The 11,282-nt window shown below is 37.6% G+C and overlaps 2 protein-coding genes across 3 annotated transcripts; both read left to right on the top strand.

Annotated features, from left to right (window-relative positions):
* Positions 1-798: 798 nt before the first annotated feature.
* Positions 799-9,391, top strand: LOC133727961 (probable serine/threonine-protein kinase At1g54610). Of its 2 annotated transcripts, none has more exons than XM_062155383.1 (9): positions 799-1,087; positions 1,330-1,977; positions 3,985-4,269; positions 4,550-4,867; positions 5,657-5,884; positions 6,401-6,501; positions 7,266-7,377; positions 8,203-8,661; positions 8,814-9,391. In XM_062155383.1, the coding sequence occupies exons 2-9, from the start codon at positions 1,570-1,572 to the stop codon at positions 9,018-9,020; spliced, it is 2,118 nt and encodes a 705-aa protein (XP_062011367.1). In that variant the 5' UTR covers positions 799-1,087; positions 1,330-1,569; the 3' UTR covers positions 9,021-9,391. The 2 variants fall into 2 exon arrangements, with proteins under 2 accessions (XP_062011367.1, XP_062011368.1); XM_062155384.1 differs by having other exon boundaries at positions 1,539-1,977.
* A 382-nt stretch (positions 9,392-9,773) lies between these two features.
* On the top strand, positions 9,774-10,574 carry LOC133730921 (L-type lectin-domain containing receptor kinase VII.1-like). The gene has a single exon (XM_062158423.1). The coding sequence runs from the start codon at positions 9,774-9,776 to the stop codon at positions 10,572-10,574; it is 801 nt and encodes a 266-aa protein (XP_062014407.1).
* Positions 10,575-11,282: the final 708 nt, after the last annotated feature.

The following is an 11,282-nucleotide window of genomic DNA, read 5'->3' on the forward strand; positions in this document are numbered from 1 at the left end:
AGGAAGAGATTTCATTATAGCTTATGAGTTTCCATTGTTATTAGTTAAGAAAAAAAAAAGAATCATATATCCTAGGCCAAGTAGATATTACATTTTATCATAATAGGCATTATGTCTCTCTTATTGCATTCAACACTTTTATTGATTAAGAGCTTACATAATGGAGGTCCGTAATTTTATCCTCATTCATTCAAAATGTTTATCCATTATTCATTTGTTCTACATTTTAAGTAAAAAAATAAAATAAAAAAATTATGAATATACTTTCTAAAATAAGGTTTATACCCTTCCATGCTAATAAGAGCATCTGACATCTCCAACAGCTTCCTTATAATTTCTCTATTATAGGGAAGCAAAAATTAAAAACTCCAAAAAAAAAAATTATATGCTCCAATTCTAACAGATTCTCTATTTTATAGATTCCATAATTATTCCCTAAATCATACCCTAAAATTTTACAGATTGCTGTAAATATAGAGAATTTTGTTTTCTCTCTCATCACTATCTCTATTTTATGGATAATATAGGGAATCTGTTTGAGCAAAACAGCCAAATTTTTTCCTAAAATGGAGAAAAATCAAAATATGGAGAAGCTGTTAAAGTTACTTTAAAGCAATACCAAAAGGACATTGAATAATTTAGTCACCCAATTCTGTCTGGCCACATTTCTAATCCTAATCCATTTTTATTACCATTTCAATAAATTCTAGGGTCATTAAAGAGCCGGCGCGTGGGAAGGTGAAGAAGGTGTAATGTGTTATAGTAAACAGAGAGTCTATTCTCTTCACTGAAAGCTGCCACTGGTTCTGGTGCTTGGAGACACTCCCCCTTTCCCCACACTCTCTATCAATGTTATGTTATTTTACTCCTACTCCCTTTCTTTTCTCTTATTATTAAAACAACAAAACCTACATGTTACTTTTTTTTTTATTCCTTGAATCTCTTGATCCATGTCCTTGTTCCCCAAAGCCCTAAATGCCTCTCTAGGGCTCCAATCTCTTCCCCTCTCTAGCTTGGTGCTTGGATTTGACAGCTTTTTCCCACAGCAGAGACATAAGGGCCATTTTGGAGGTGCTCTTTGCTGAAGGTAGGCTACCTTTTTTGCAGATTTTGTCTTGGGTTTTCAGAATTTGGGATTTTGTTTCTTGTGGATTAGTGGGGTTTGTTGATACATTGAGAATAGGCATTTTTACTGTGCAAGAAGTGGTCTTTTTGAGGTTTTATGTGGTGGGTTGAGGTTGGTCTGGTGAAAGATTGGAACTTTGCTGTTGGGTCTTTGCAATTTTGGGTTTTGGTTCTTACAAAGACTGTAACTTTGTGTTTGTGAAGGGTGGATTTGCTGTTTGCATTTGGTGAATGGTGGTTTTGCATGTTGGTTGAGTTGAATTCTGGGTTTTAGTTGGATAACTTTTCGTTTCTAGTTTTGAGCTTCTGTGTGTGGGATTTTGAGTATGGCAAATTGGTCATTATTGGCATAAAGGATGAGAATTGTGTTGTAAGAATGCAAGATTTTTGAGGGTGTGAATTTGGTTGTGAAGGAGGGCCTTGTTGTGGGTGGTTTGGGGCACAATGGGTTGCATGTATTGCAAGCCCTCTGCAATTGAGGATAGCAAGGAGAGCCCCAGAGAGCGATTGTCCAACAAGGCAGCATCAGACTCGCGGGCGGCGAGGGTGGCTTCCTCAAGGAGAGAGGAAGCTTATCGAGCAAAAGATCGAAATGATAGCAATGACGGGAGAGCAATGTTGATTGATAAGCACTCAAATGGGGCCGCTCGATCACATGGTGACAATTATCAGAGGAAGAGGGAGAAAATGGAGTATGTTGCTCCTCTACATCCCGGGATGGGCAGCATTCCGAAAGCTGCAGAAGGAGAACAGGTCGCAGCAGGGTGGCCATCCTGGCTAGCTGGAGTGGCTGGAGAGGCCATTAAGGGGTGGATACCACGTCGTGCAGATTCATTTGAGAAGCTAGACAAAGTAAGTTTCTTTCTTTATTAGTTTGGAAGTTAGCTTCATGTTCACCAAGGCAGATATTGTTTTCTTTATTCATTGATCCATGGAATTTAGGTTGTCTTATTTTGCTTATTGAGATTGAAATTTGGTATGTGCTACCCCTTGAAATCTCTTTTCTTGTGCTTCAAAGCTCATTGAACATTTTTTTCCTCATCTTCGTAAAAATTTAGTCTATATATTAGTCTTAGTTCAGTATTAATGTTATTACTGATTGCTCTGATTGGAGAGTAATTTCAGGGAGTGAGCAAAGTACTTGAGTTTCAGCCATCTTCATTGATCGTGTTGCTTTATGTATATTTGTGAATGGGCGCACAAAATTTATATTAGGGTGCAACATCAATGTGGTGCTTTTCTTATAATCTAAATAAAAAATACTAATAAGTATAAGCGAGTGCAAAAAATCTGCACTTAGGGCTATCATACTCTGGGGCTGAGAGAATCTTATATAACAAGAGTAGAGAATTAAACAACAATATCGACCATCATTTGTCTTTTCTTTCGCCAGGATTGGTATTATATGCTTGAAGCCGTTCATTAGTTCTTCTCAAGTGAGTGGCTTAGAAGCATCTTCTTCACTCCCATTTATCTAATGCAGATTGCAGAAAATTTGTTCTATTTTAATATCATTGCCAGTTTGAAAATTTTTCCTGAAGATCGTTGTAATCGGAACCATGATTACCATTTGACTTGGTAATCTTTTTCTTACCTACATTGTCATCAAGATATAAGCTGTGTCAAAGCATGTATCAGTTGATGTGTTTATTAACTAAAATAGATGAAGAGAATATGTTGGATCTCCTTTTGATTTGTTACTGGTTTAATAACATACTGGATTTGCTGTTGGCTGGTGATTAACTAATTGCTGATCAAATGTGTACCTGGTTTAGTTCCTTAAAAAACCTTTTGTCTGTAGCACATGATGAATAAAAAAAAAGTCTAGGGTTGATCATGCATTTGTTTCCTTCACTCTCATACATATAATTTTATGTGAAATTACTATTGACTCTAAGAAATCTACTGGACTTGAGAACACGAGTTAAGGCCTTGTTTGGGATTGCTTCGCTTTTTTAAAAATAAGCTTTTGTCTAAAATCTTAGATTTTATTGTGTTTGGTAAATAAATAAAAAACAGCTTTAATTGAAAATTACAGGTCACTGGCAGCCGATTTTAGAAGCAACCCAAAGGTTACTTTTAGAAGCTGCTTTCAATTAAAACACGATTTGAAGTTGTTTTATGTACTGACAACATTTTAAAAAGTATTCTTTACCAAACATGAACCTGTTTTAATTCACAGCTGATTATTCTCACAACACAGCATCATCTATTTTTTTTTAGAAGTCAAGCAATCCCAAACTAGCCCTAAGTTTGCAACCTATTTTCAATTAAAACACGATTTGAAGTTGTTTTATGTACTGACAACATTTTAAAAAGTATTCTTTACCAAACATGAACCTGTTTTAATTCACAGCTGATTATTCTCACAACACAGCATCATCTATTTTTTTTTAGAAGTCAAGCAATCCCAAACTAGCCCTAAGTTTGCAACCTATATTTACTAGTATGGATGAAGTCAGTTAACATGGAGATTTTTTTTTTTGGTCGATGCGTTGAGAAACCATTTTTATGTTCCTAGTCGTAAGACTTTTGTGATTATACGAGTTGAGTGCAGAAGTTATATAAGGGGTTGCATAAATTCTAGTAGTGTAGTTGATTTGCAAGTAAGAAGATTGGTCTTTCTTATCCCTACTCTGCTAAGTTATGTTTTGGGTGTTCTATTGGATGTAACTTAGAACCATCTTCTGTTTATTTTCCTTTGTCTAGCTTTTAGATTTTTACAATTTGTGGCTTAACCAATAGATTTGTCATATTTACCATTTAATACAGATTATGGTGTTGGCTATTCCTTTTCCCCAAATAGTACTGTCCTCTAGAGATTGCCACTTTTGGTTATTTAACATTTATTTTGTGCAGATTGGTCAGGGAACATATAGCAACGTCTATAGGGCTCGTGATCTTGATCAAAAGAAAATTGTAGCGTTGAAGAAAGTGAGGTTTGATAACTCAGAGCCCGAGAGTGTTCGCTTTATGGCAAGGGAAATTCTCATCTTACGGAGGCTTGATCATCAAAATGTGATAAAACTAGAAGGTCTAGTTACGTCAAGGATGTCTTGCAGCTTGTACCTTGTTTTTGAGTACATGGAGCATGATTTGGCGGGGCTTGCTTTACACCCTGGCCTGAAATTTACAGAAGCACAGGTATGTATTAGTAATTTTTGCATCTCAGTCTAAATATATAAAGCTCTGTTTTTCCTCTTCGACTTTGCTTTCTACAAATAACACTATGACCTTGCCCTCATCATCACCAACAGTTGATGCTACTGGTGTATTTTGTTTACCATAGCACTTGTATACTTGTGTGCATAGTATCTTGTATTTCAAATTCCTCTTTACACTTTAACATAGAAACTTCAGTATGGTATTATTTAAACTGTTTATTTGGGATGGAAGCATTGAGATCTCATTCATCTATTGGCAGGTTAAATGTTACATGCAGCAACTATTATGTGGACTTGATCACTGTCACAGTCGTGGGGTTCTGCATCGTGACATTAAAGGTTCCAACCTTTTAATTGACAACAGTGGCATGTTGAAAATAGCTGACTTTGGTCTGGCGAGTATTTTTGATCCCCATCAAAATCAGCCTCTAACTAGCCGTGTTGTAACTCTTTGGTACCGACCGCCTGAGCTTTTACTCGGTGCTACTTACTATGGGACTGCCGTTGATCTGTGGAGTACAGGTTGCATACTCGCTGAACTCTATGCTGGCAAACCTATTATGCCGGGAAGAACCGAGGTATATATAGTTTTTCCCTCTTGAGTGTGTCAAGATGATGCGCTTAACTACTTGATATTGTTTGGAGTCATTGTGGAACAAATGCATACAGTTGTCAAGATGATGCTCTTAACTACTTGATATCGTTCGGAATTGTGGTACAAATGCATAGAAACATGGGAATAGAGGTTAAAATTCCAAGTAGTTCTTGCTCTTGACAGTCCAAACAATATTTGGATTTGCAAATTATAAAGTTATAAACTAATATTTGATTTTCCTTGCCACTGGATTTGTGTGTGTATGTGTTGGGGGTGGGGTTTAACAAAGTTTCTATGGAATTTTATTTCATTCTTTGGTGGACCATGTCTTGATATCTCATTCAATATGAATGCCATAACTTTTCTTTCATTCTTTTGATCTGTTTTTGTGGGATTTTACAACATACCCCCAAGTGGTGGCACTGGCATCTCCCATGTCTGTCTTCTGGCTTCTTGAATCAGCTTTTTCTTTGGAAGTACGATATAGAGTCAGAAGTAGTCTGACTGTAGTATGTAAATTTTTTTTTTCTCTGTCTGAAATGGCACATTACAGAATATGAGATGGAAAAAGAGGGTTCCTTAGGATCTGGTTTCGTAACTTCTTCTGGTTGTGAAGATATTGGCTGGTAGGATACATCCCCTATAGTTGTATGGGTTCTCTTATTGTTGTGATGTCCCTTTCGGGTTTTTGTGTCTTTTGCCTCTCTTAAATGTAAGTGTAACTGAGTAATGTCTGCCGATGATCTTACTTTGTGGTTTTTTTCCCTTGTAGGTGGAGCAGTTGCATAAGATTTTCAAGCTTTGCGGCTCACCTTCTGAGGATTATTGGAGAAAATCAAAGTTGCCTCATGCAACCATATTTAAACCTCAACAGCCTTATAGACGCTGTGTTGCAGAAACTTTTAAGGATTTCCCTGTACCAGCTTTAGCACTTATGGACACCCTTCTTTCCATAGACCCTGCGGATCGTGGATCTGCATCTTCTGCTCTCAAGAGTGAGGTTTGGATTCTAAATTTAGTCCTATACCTTTGGACAGTCTTTGTGTTATCTTGAAAGTTACTTTGACACAATTTTAGAGCTCTATGTGTGCCTCTGCATGCTCATATGTGCAGTAGATCCTATTTTTGAGGTTTAAGTCTGTTGCCTCTGGTGCTATGAGAAGTAGAACTTCACTATGTTTTATTGTTTTCTCAAGTGTATGGGAGATATCAACCCCTATCAGATATATACTTGTGGCAAGAAAATAATGCACGAAAGTTATTATTTTCCGTCACTAATGGTTATCAGCTGTGTATATCATGTTAAGTTGCACCATCTAGATTGCAGCAAGTTCTTTTGTTTGCCTATTCTTGACTATTAAGTTGGAGAAGTACTTGACAAGATGGTTGATTCTCTTTTCTGTGCAACTATTTAAATTTTAGATGTCACTATACTTTGGCTAGAAGTAGTTTATTTTGACAAAGCTTCTGACTGTAAGGTTATTTATTTATTTACTTTTTTCATTTTTTCTAACAGTTCTTTACTACAAAACCTCTGCCTTGTGATCCGTCAAGTTTACCAAAGTATCCTCCCAGCAAAGAGTTTGATGTTAAAGTACGGGATGAGGAAGCTAGAAGGTGAATATTGTTACATAAATCAGTAGCTTACTCTTTGGAACAAGTTTACTTGTTTTTATTCTCAATCTTTTCTTGAAAGCATTGCACCCTATATTGTGCTTATACATAGACACGTGTTTACTTATATTTGTGGAATTATTGGGACCTATTGGTTCATGCATTGTCAACCTAATGGTCTTGACCTCCTGGGTTCATTTGATGCATGCTTCCTGTCCTGTGGCCGGATTCATGCTTCTGGGGTAACAAAATAGCCTCTCCATATATGGGAAAATATTGGAACTTGATGATTCTCTGTGCTTAATGTATATCATGGCGTTGGATAAGCTTAGTGATTAACAAGTGGCACCATATGATCCTGGACTCTCTTTTGAAAAGTTAAAGGGTGGACTCTGAAGTTTGCCTAAAGTAATGGTGTTTTGAACACAGGCCTCGTTAAATTTATAGCTATTAAAAGATAATAGGCTGCTATAATGCAACGGTCTCATTTATAAGTGCCATAAGAGTAAAAGTGACACATTATTCCATGGTCTTAGCTTTATGATAACATGTTCTTGGGATTAGACGTGTCATTTTAAAGATCTGTGCTTGCTTAACTGACGATCATCAGTCAAATTCTGTCAACTTCTTTAAACGTTTATTTTACGATGGGTTTTTCAAACTTAATATTCATAGTTGTCCTATAATTTATTGTGGTGCATCTCTTCTACTCCTGAGAACTTTTAGTGATGGTCATCCTTATAATCTGTTTCCATGTGCATTGGTAGACAAGGAGCAGCAGGCAAGGGCCAAAGGCCTGACCCTGAAAGAAGAGGAACAAGAGATTCTCGAGCCATGCCAGCACCTGATGCCAATGCTGAATTAGTCATGTCAATGCAGGTAAACTGATGTTATTCTAGTAAGAGTAATCACCTATCTTCATTGCTGATTCATGTTGTAATTGGTATGTGTCATGTGCGTTGATACTTGTCTGAGTGCTTCTTTTCTTTTACACGAGTTTGCATTTCTATGTGACTTTTACTGGGATTTTTTATTTCATGTTATTGTTGGGAAGCTGATGGGAACTTGGAATATATTCTGTACTTTTTAAATCAGTTGTCTCAATGCATGGACCACCATAACAATAATCCAGTGAACAACTATATCCTACCCAGGAGATTCTCTCTCTTAATTTTCTCTTGCTTCTGCACATAGGCTCACTGATGCTTATGAAGAGAGTAAGCATTTTCAAATCATGACTGCATATGGAAGGCCGGGAAAAGCTTTTTATTTTTTAATTTTTTTATAAGCAAGAAATTCCAGTTTTCATCTCAATTAAATGCATGAACCCGACATAATGATTTACGCAAGTTTCAGTTGCCTTTAAGTCTAATCCTTGTTACAGATCCCATTTTGTATTTCATACCGATCCCCAACAATAATATACTTCACATAACATTGACGTCTTGTTAACAACAAACTTGTCTGTTTGTCAACAATGGAACCTTAGTCTTGCATTTTTTGGTCATTGAGATAATTTGTTTCTTAACAAATTTTGGATGAGCCTTATTGCATGTGACTATTCAGAACATTGCACAGTTGGACTCAAAGTTCTTGTAACTGCCCTCTTTCAGTTTATGAGATGCTATAATTCATATTGTAATTTATTTGGTATTGTTTGAATCTTACTTCATATGGGATGATACAGTGGCTTTCTTGTTACAGAAAAGACAAGATCAATCTAATTCTAAAAGTCGAAGTGAGAAGTTTAACCCTCATCCAGAAGAAGTTGCTTCTGGCTTTCCAATTGATCCTCCTAGGCCATCACATGCTGTAGAAGCGGGTATAGAATCTCATGGCCATAATCATAAGAGAGCTTCCCATTCAGGGCCACTGTCGCATCGCGCGGCATGGGCGAAGTCTACGAAGAACCCAGATGACGCCCCAAAGATTTCAAATGGGGCTGACTTGTCGGGAATGTCAGGTTTAGTGGCAGCGAGGAGAAGTATGTTGACTGAGGAACGCAGAAAAAGGTCTAATTCTTCCCAAATGGATGTTCCAAAAGCAATAGGCCGGTTTCCAGGTTCATTCAAGGAGGCCTCAGATCCTTTACCACATGAGCAAAAGCCTGTTGTAGGTTCTAATAGAAAAGATGATGTCAGAAGCAACAAAGATCCAATTATGGTGAGTACTTCCCCTCGTGCTGTTTCCCCTTATGATTATTGCCTCTTTACTCTTGTTCAGCATTTGATTGCTTAGTCTATATTGACTTTTATTCAATATTCTTATTGGCCAATCAATGATTTATCTATTATTTTTTTTCCTGCTTATTTCAGGTTGGTTATGGATCAAAGGGTCACAAAATTCACTACTCAGGTCCGTTGTTAGTCCCCTCTGGCAACATGGATCAGATGCTGAAAGACCATGATCTCCAGGTCCAAGAAGCTGTTAGACGAGCACGAATTGACAAGGCAAAGGTCCGAAAATATCAGGCTGAAGGCAACCAAATATCCACCAATTCGTTATTTGTTTCTGGTCGATGAGCCAGGTTTTAGTAGACCCCAAAATCTGAGCATCAGGAAATTCACGGCAGAATAATTGCTGGTTCTCTTGTGACCTAGTTATTTATTGGGGGGAGGTTGTTTTTTCTTTTGTATAGGGGGGGGGGGGGGGGGGGGGGGGGGCACTCAGTGGAAGAATAGCCAATATCCATCTAAAATTGACTTTATAGCTTTAGAACTCTCCTGTATCTTTTTTCCACTTTGCTACTCAAGTCAAATATGGCCCATTCTTGTACAGCTTTTTACAAGCCATAAGCTGTGGAGTATGTGGGAAATATGAAATGTCTTTCGGGATTGAAATTAAGTTGCCCAGATATGTCCTACTTAGTGATAATTTAATCTTTATTTATTCATTCCGGGAATACAGAGGTGATTGGGTAGGAATCTACTTACTGTTTTCATTTCACATTTCTTCTCTCACTTTCACATCTAGTTATGATTACCGTGTTTCTTACAGCTTGACTAATGGTATATGCACCAATGAAAGATGCTGCCGATTTCTTTAACCTTGAATTTTCAATATAACTGGGTCCTGTGTAAATTGGGTTGGGGTGATTGGCACTATAAGGTTGAAAATCTATGCTAGTCGTGTTGGACCTGTCATATTGAAAAAGTGGTGCAGACAACCATCGAGAACTTGAATTCGGAGTCGATTTCATGCTTTATATATTGACTGCTAATGCTGCAGTTGAAACTCACAGATTGCTCCTACTGCCTATAGAGTTGTTCTAAACAATGCTTTCTCTTCAATTACTTGTGCTATTCCTATCCAAACTTTTTCTGCTTCAATCTACTTTTGCAATTGATTTTGCCTTCAATGGTTTCAATTCTTCTGATATCTTGCTCTATGGCAATGCAACAATAGATTCTGGTGTTCTTTCTCTTACTGAAAATAGCACCTATTCAATTGGTAGAGCTCTCTACAGTGCCAAGGTACCCACAAGGTATCCAAACTCCTTAAACCTTCTGCCTTTCACAACCTCTTTCACCTTTTCTATATCTCCAAACAAGGATCTTCTCGGGGGCCATGGATTCGTCCTCATTTTTGTCCCTGCTCCTGGTATCCAAGGTGCCTCTGCAGCGCAGTATCTTGGCTTCTTGAACAATACAAACGATGGTAATCCTAGCAACCATGCTTTTGGTATCGAATTTGATGTGTTCCAAGACAAAAAATACGGCGATATTGACAATAATCATGTTGGTGTTGACGTCAATTCTCTAACTTCTCTGGCTTCTTACAAAGCCGGATACTGGTTTGCCGATGACACGAAGGAGGACAGTAACAACACTAATTGGTCTTTCAAGGAACTAGAGCTGAACGATGGAGCCAATTACCAAGCATGGATTGAATTCTGGAACAACCAGCTCAGCATCACATTGGCTCCAGAAAACATAAAAAAGCCAGGGAGACCTTTGATTATGGTTCCTCTTGATCTCTCTGATGTTTTCCTTGATGAAATGTACGTGGGGCTCACTGCATCAACCGGAGCAAACATGGTAAATCATAAAATTTTGAGTTGGAGCTTCAGTAATTGAAATTAATAGTGCTCATTCTGTGGTTCTTCACAATTACTTGTCATGAATTTGGGTCGGAATATTTGTAATAAGTAAGCTGCCTTCATGGAAGCTACATGTATGTTGGTTATTTTACATAGTTACATTATAGAACTCTAATACTTTTTGGTTCAGATTTTCAACTGGGTTATTTATTTTGAATAGAAGTTGATTGTTATTCAATAAATCAACAGCCAATTGGCCATAGCTTACAAAACTTACATAAGCAGCCCGGCAAGAAAATCCGGAAAACCTATCCAAGCTAAAGCAAACTAATTAAAATCAATGGGAAGCTCACATTTAAGCAAGCCTGCCCAAGCATAAGAAAGTTTCGCCTCCTACGGAAAGAATCATTCAACTAGCCCTCACTTGCCAGTCACGCAATTGTGGTACAAGCAAGAAACTAGAAACGTCATAGAAGACTCATAGAAACCCTAATCACACTCAAACAGGCTTAAGACCCCAATCAAAGCAATTAAACAATAGCCATCTCCTTCCCTGGCGAGTTGGAGCTGATAGTTGCACCATCATTGTTACCTTCATCTTTCTCATTCCTCAAAGTACGCTTATTCCTTCGTCCAACAGGACGGCCTTTTTTCTTTGGAGCTGTCCCTAACGAAATCGGAACCTCCACCAACTCACCAAGGTGAAATTCCGGAGGTATGAAAGCCAACCTAGGCTTAAAACTCT

Source organism: Rosa rugosa, chromosome 2 (assembly GCF_958449725.1).
Source record: "Rosa rugosa chromosome 2, drRosRugo1.1, whole genome shotgun sequence".
In the NCBI taxonomy this organism is placed as follows: domain Eukaryota; kingdom Viridiplantae; phylum Streptophyta; class Magnoliopsida; order Rosales; family Rosaceae; genus Rosa; species Rosa rugosa.

Coding starts and splice junctions, on each gene's coding strand:
- LOC133727961 (XM_062155383.1), top strand. CDS start 1,570: ATGGGTTGCATGTATTGCAAGCCCTCTGCAATTGAGGATAGCAAGGAG. Junction 5,885..6,400: donor CTTCTGCTCTCAAGAGTGAG/GTTTGGATTCTA, acceptor TTTTTCTAACAG/TTCTTTACTACAAAACCTCT. Junction 7,378..8,202: donor AATTAGTCATGTCAATGCAG/GTAAACTGATGT, acceptor TTCTTGTTACAG/AAAAGACAAGATCAATCTAA.
- LOC133730921 (XM_062158423.1), top strand. CDS start 9,774: ATGCTTTCTCTTCAATTACTTGTGCTATTCCTATCCAAACTTTTTCTG.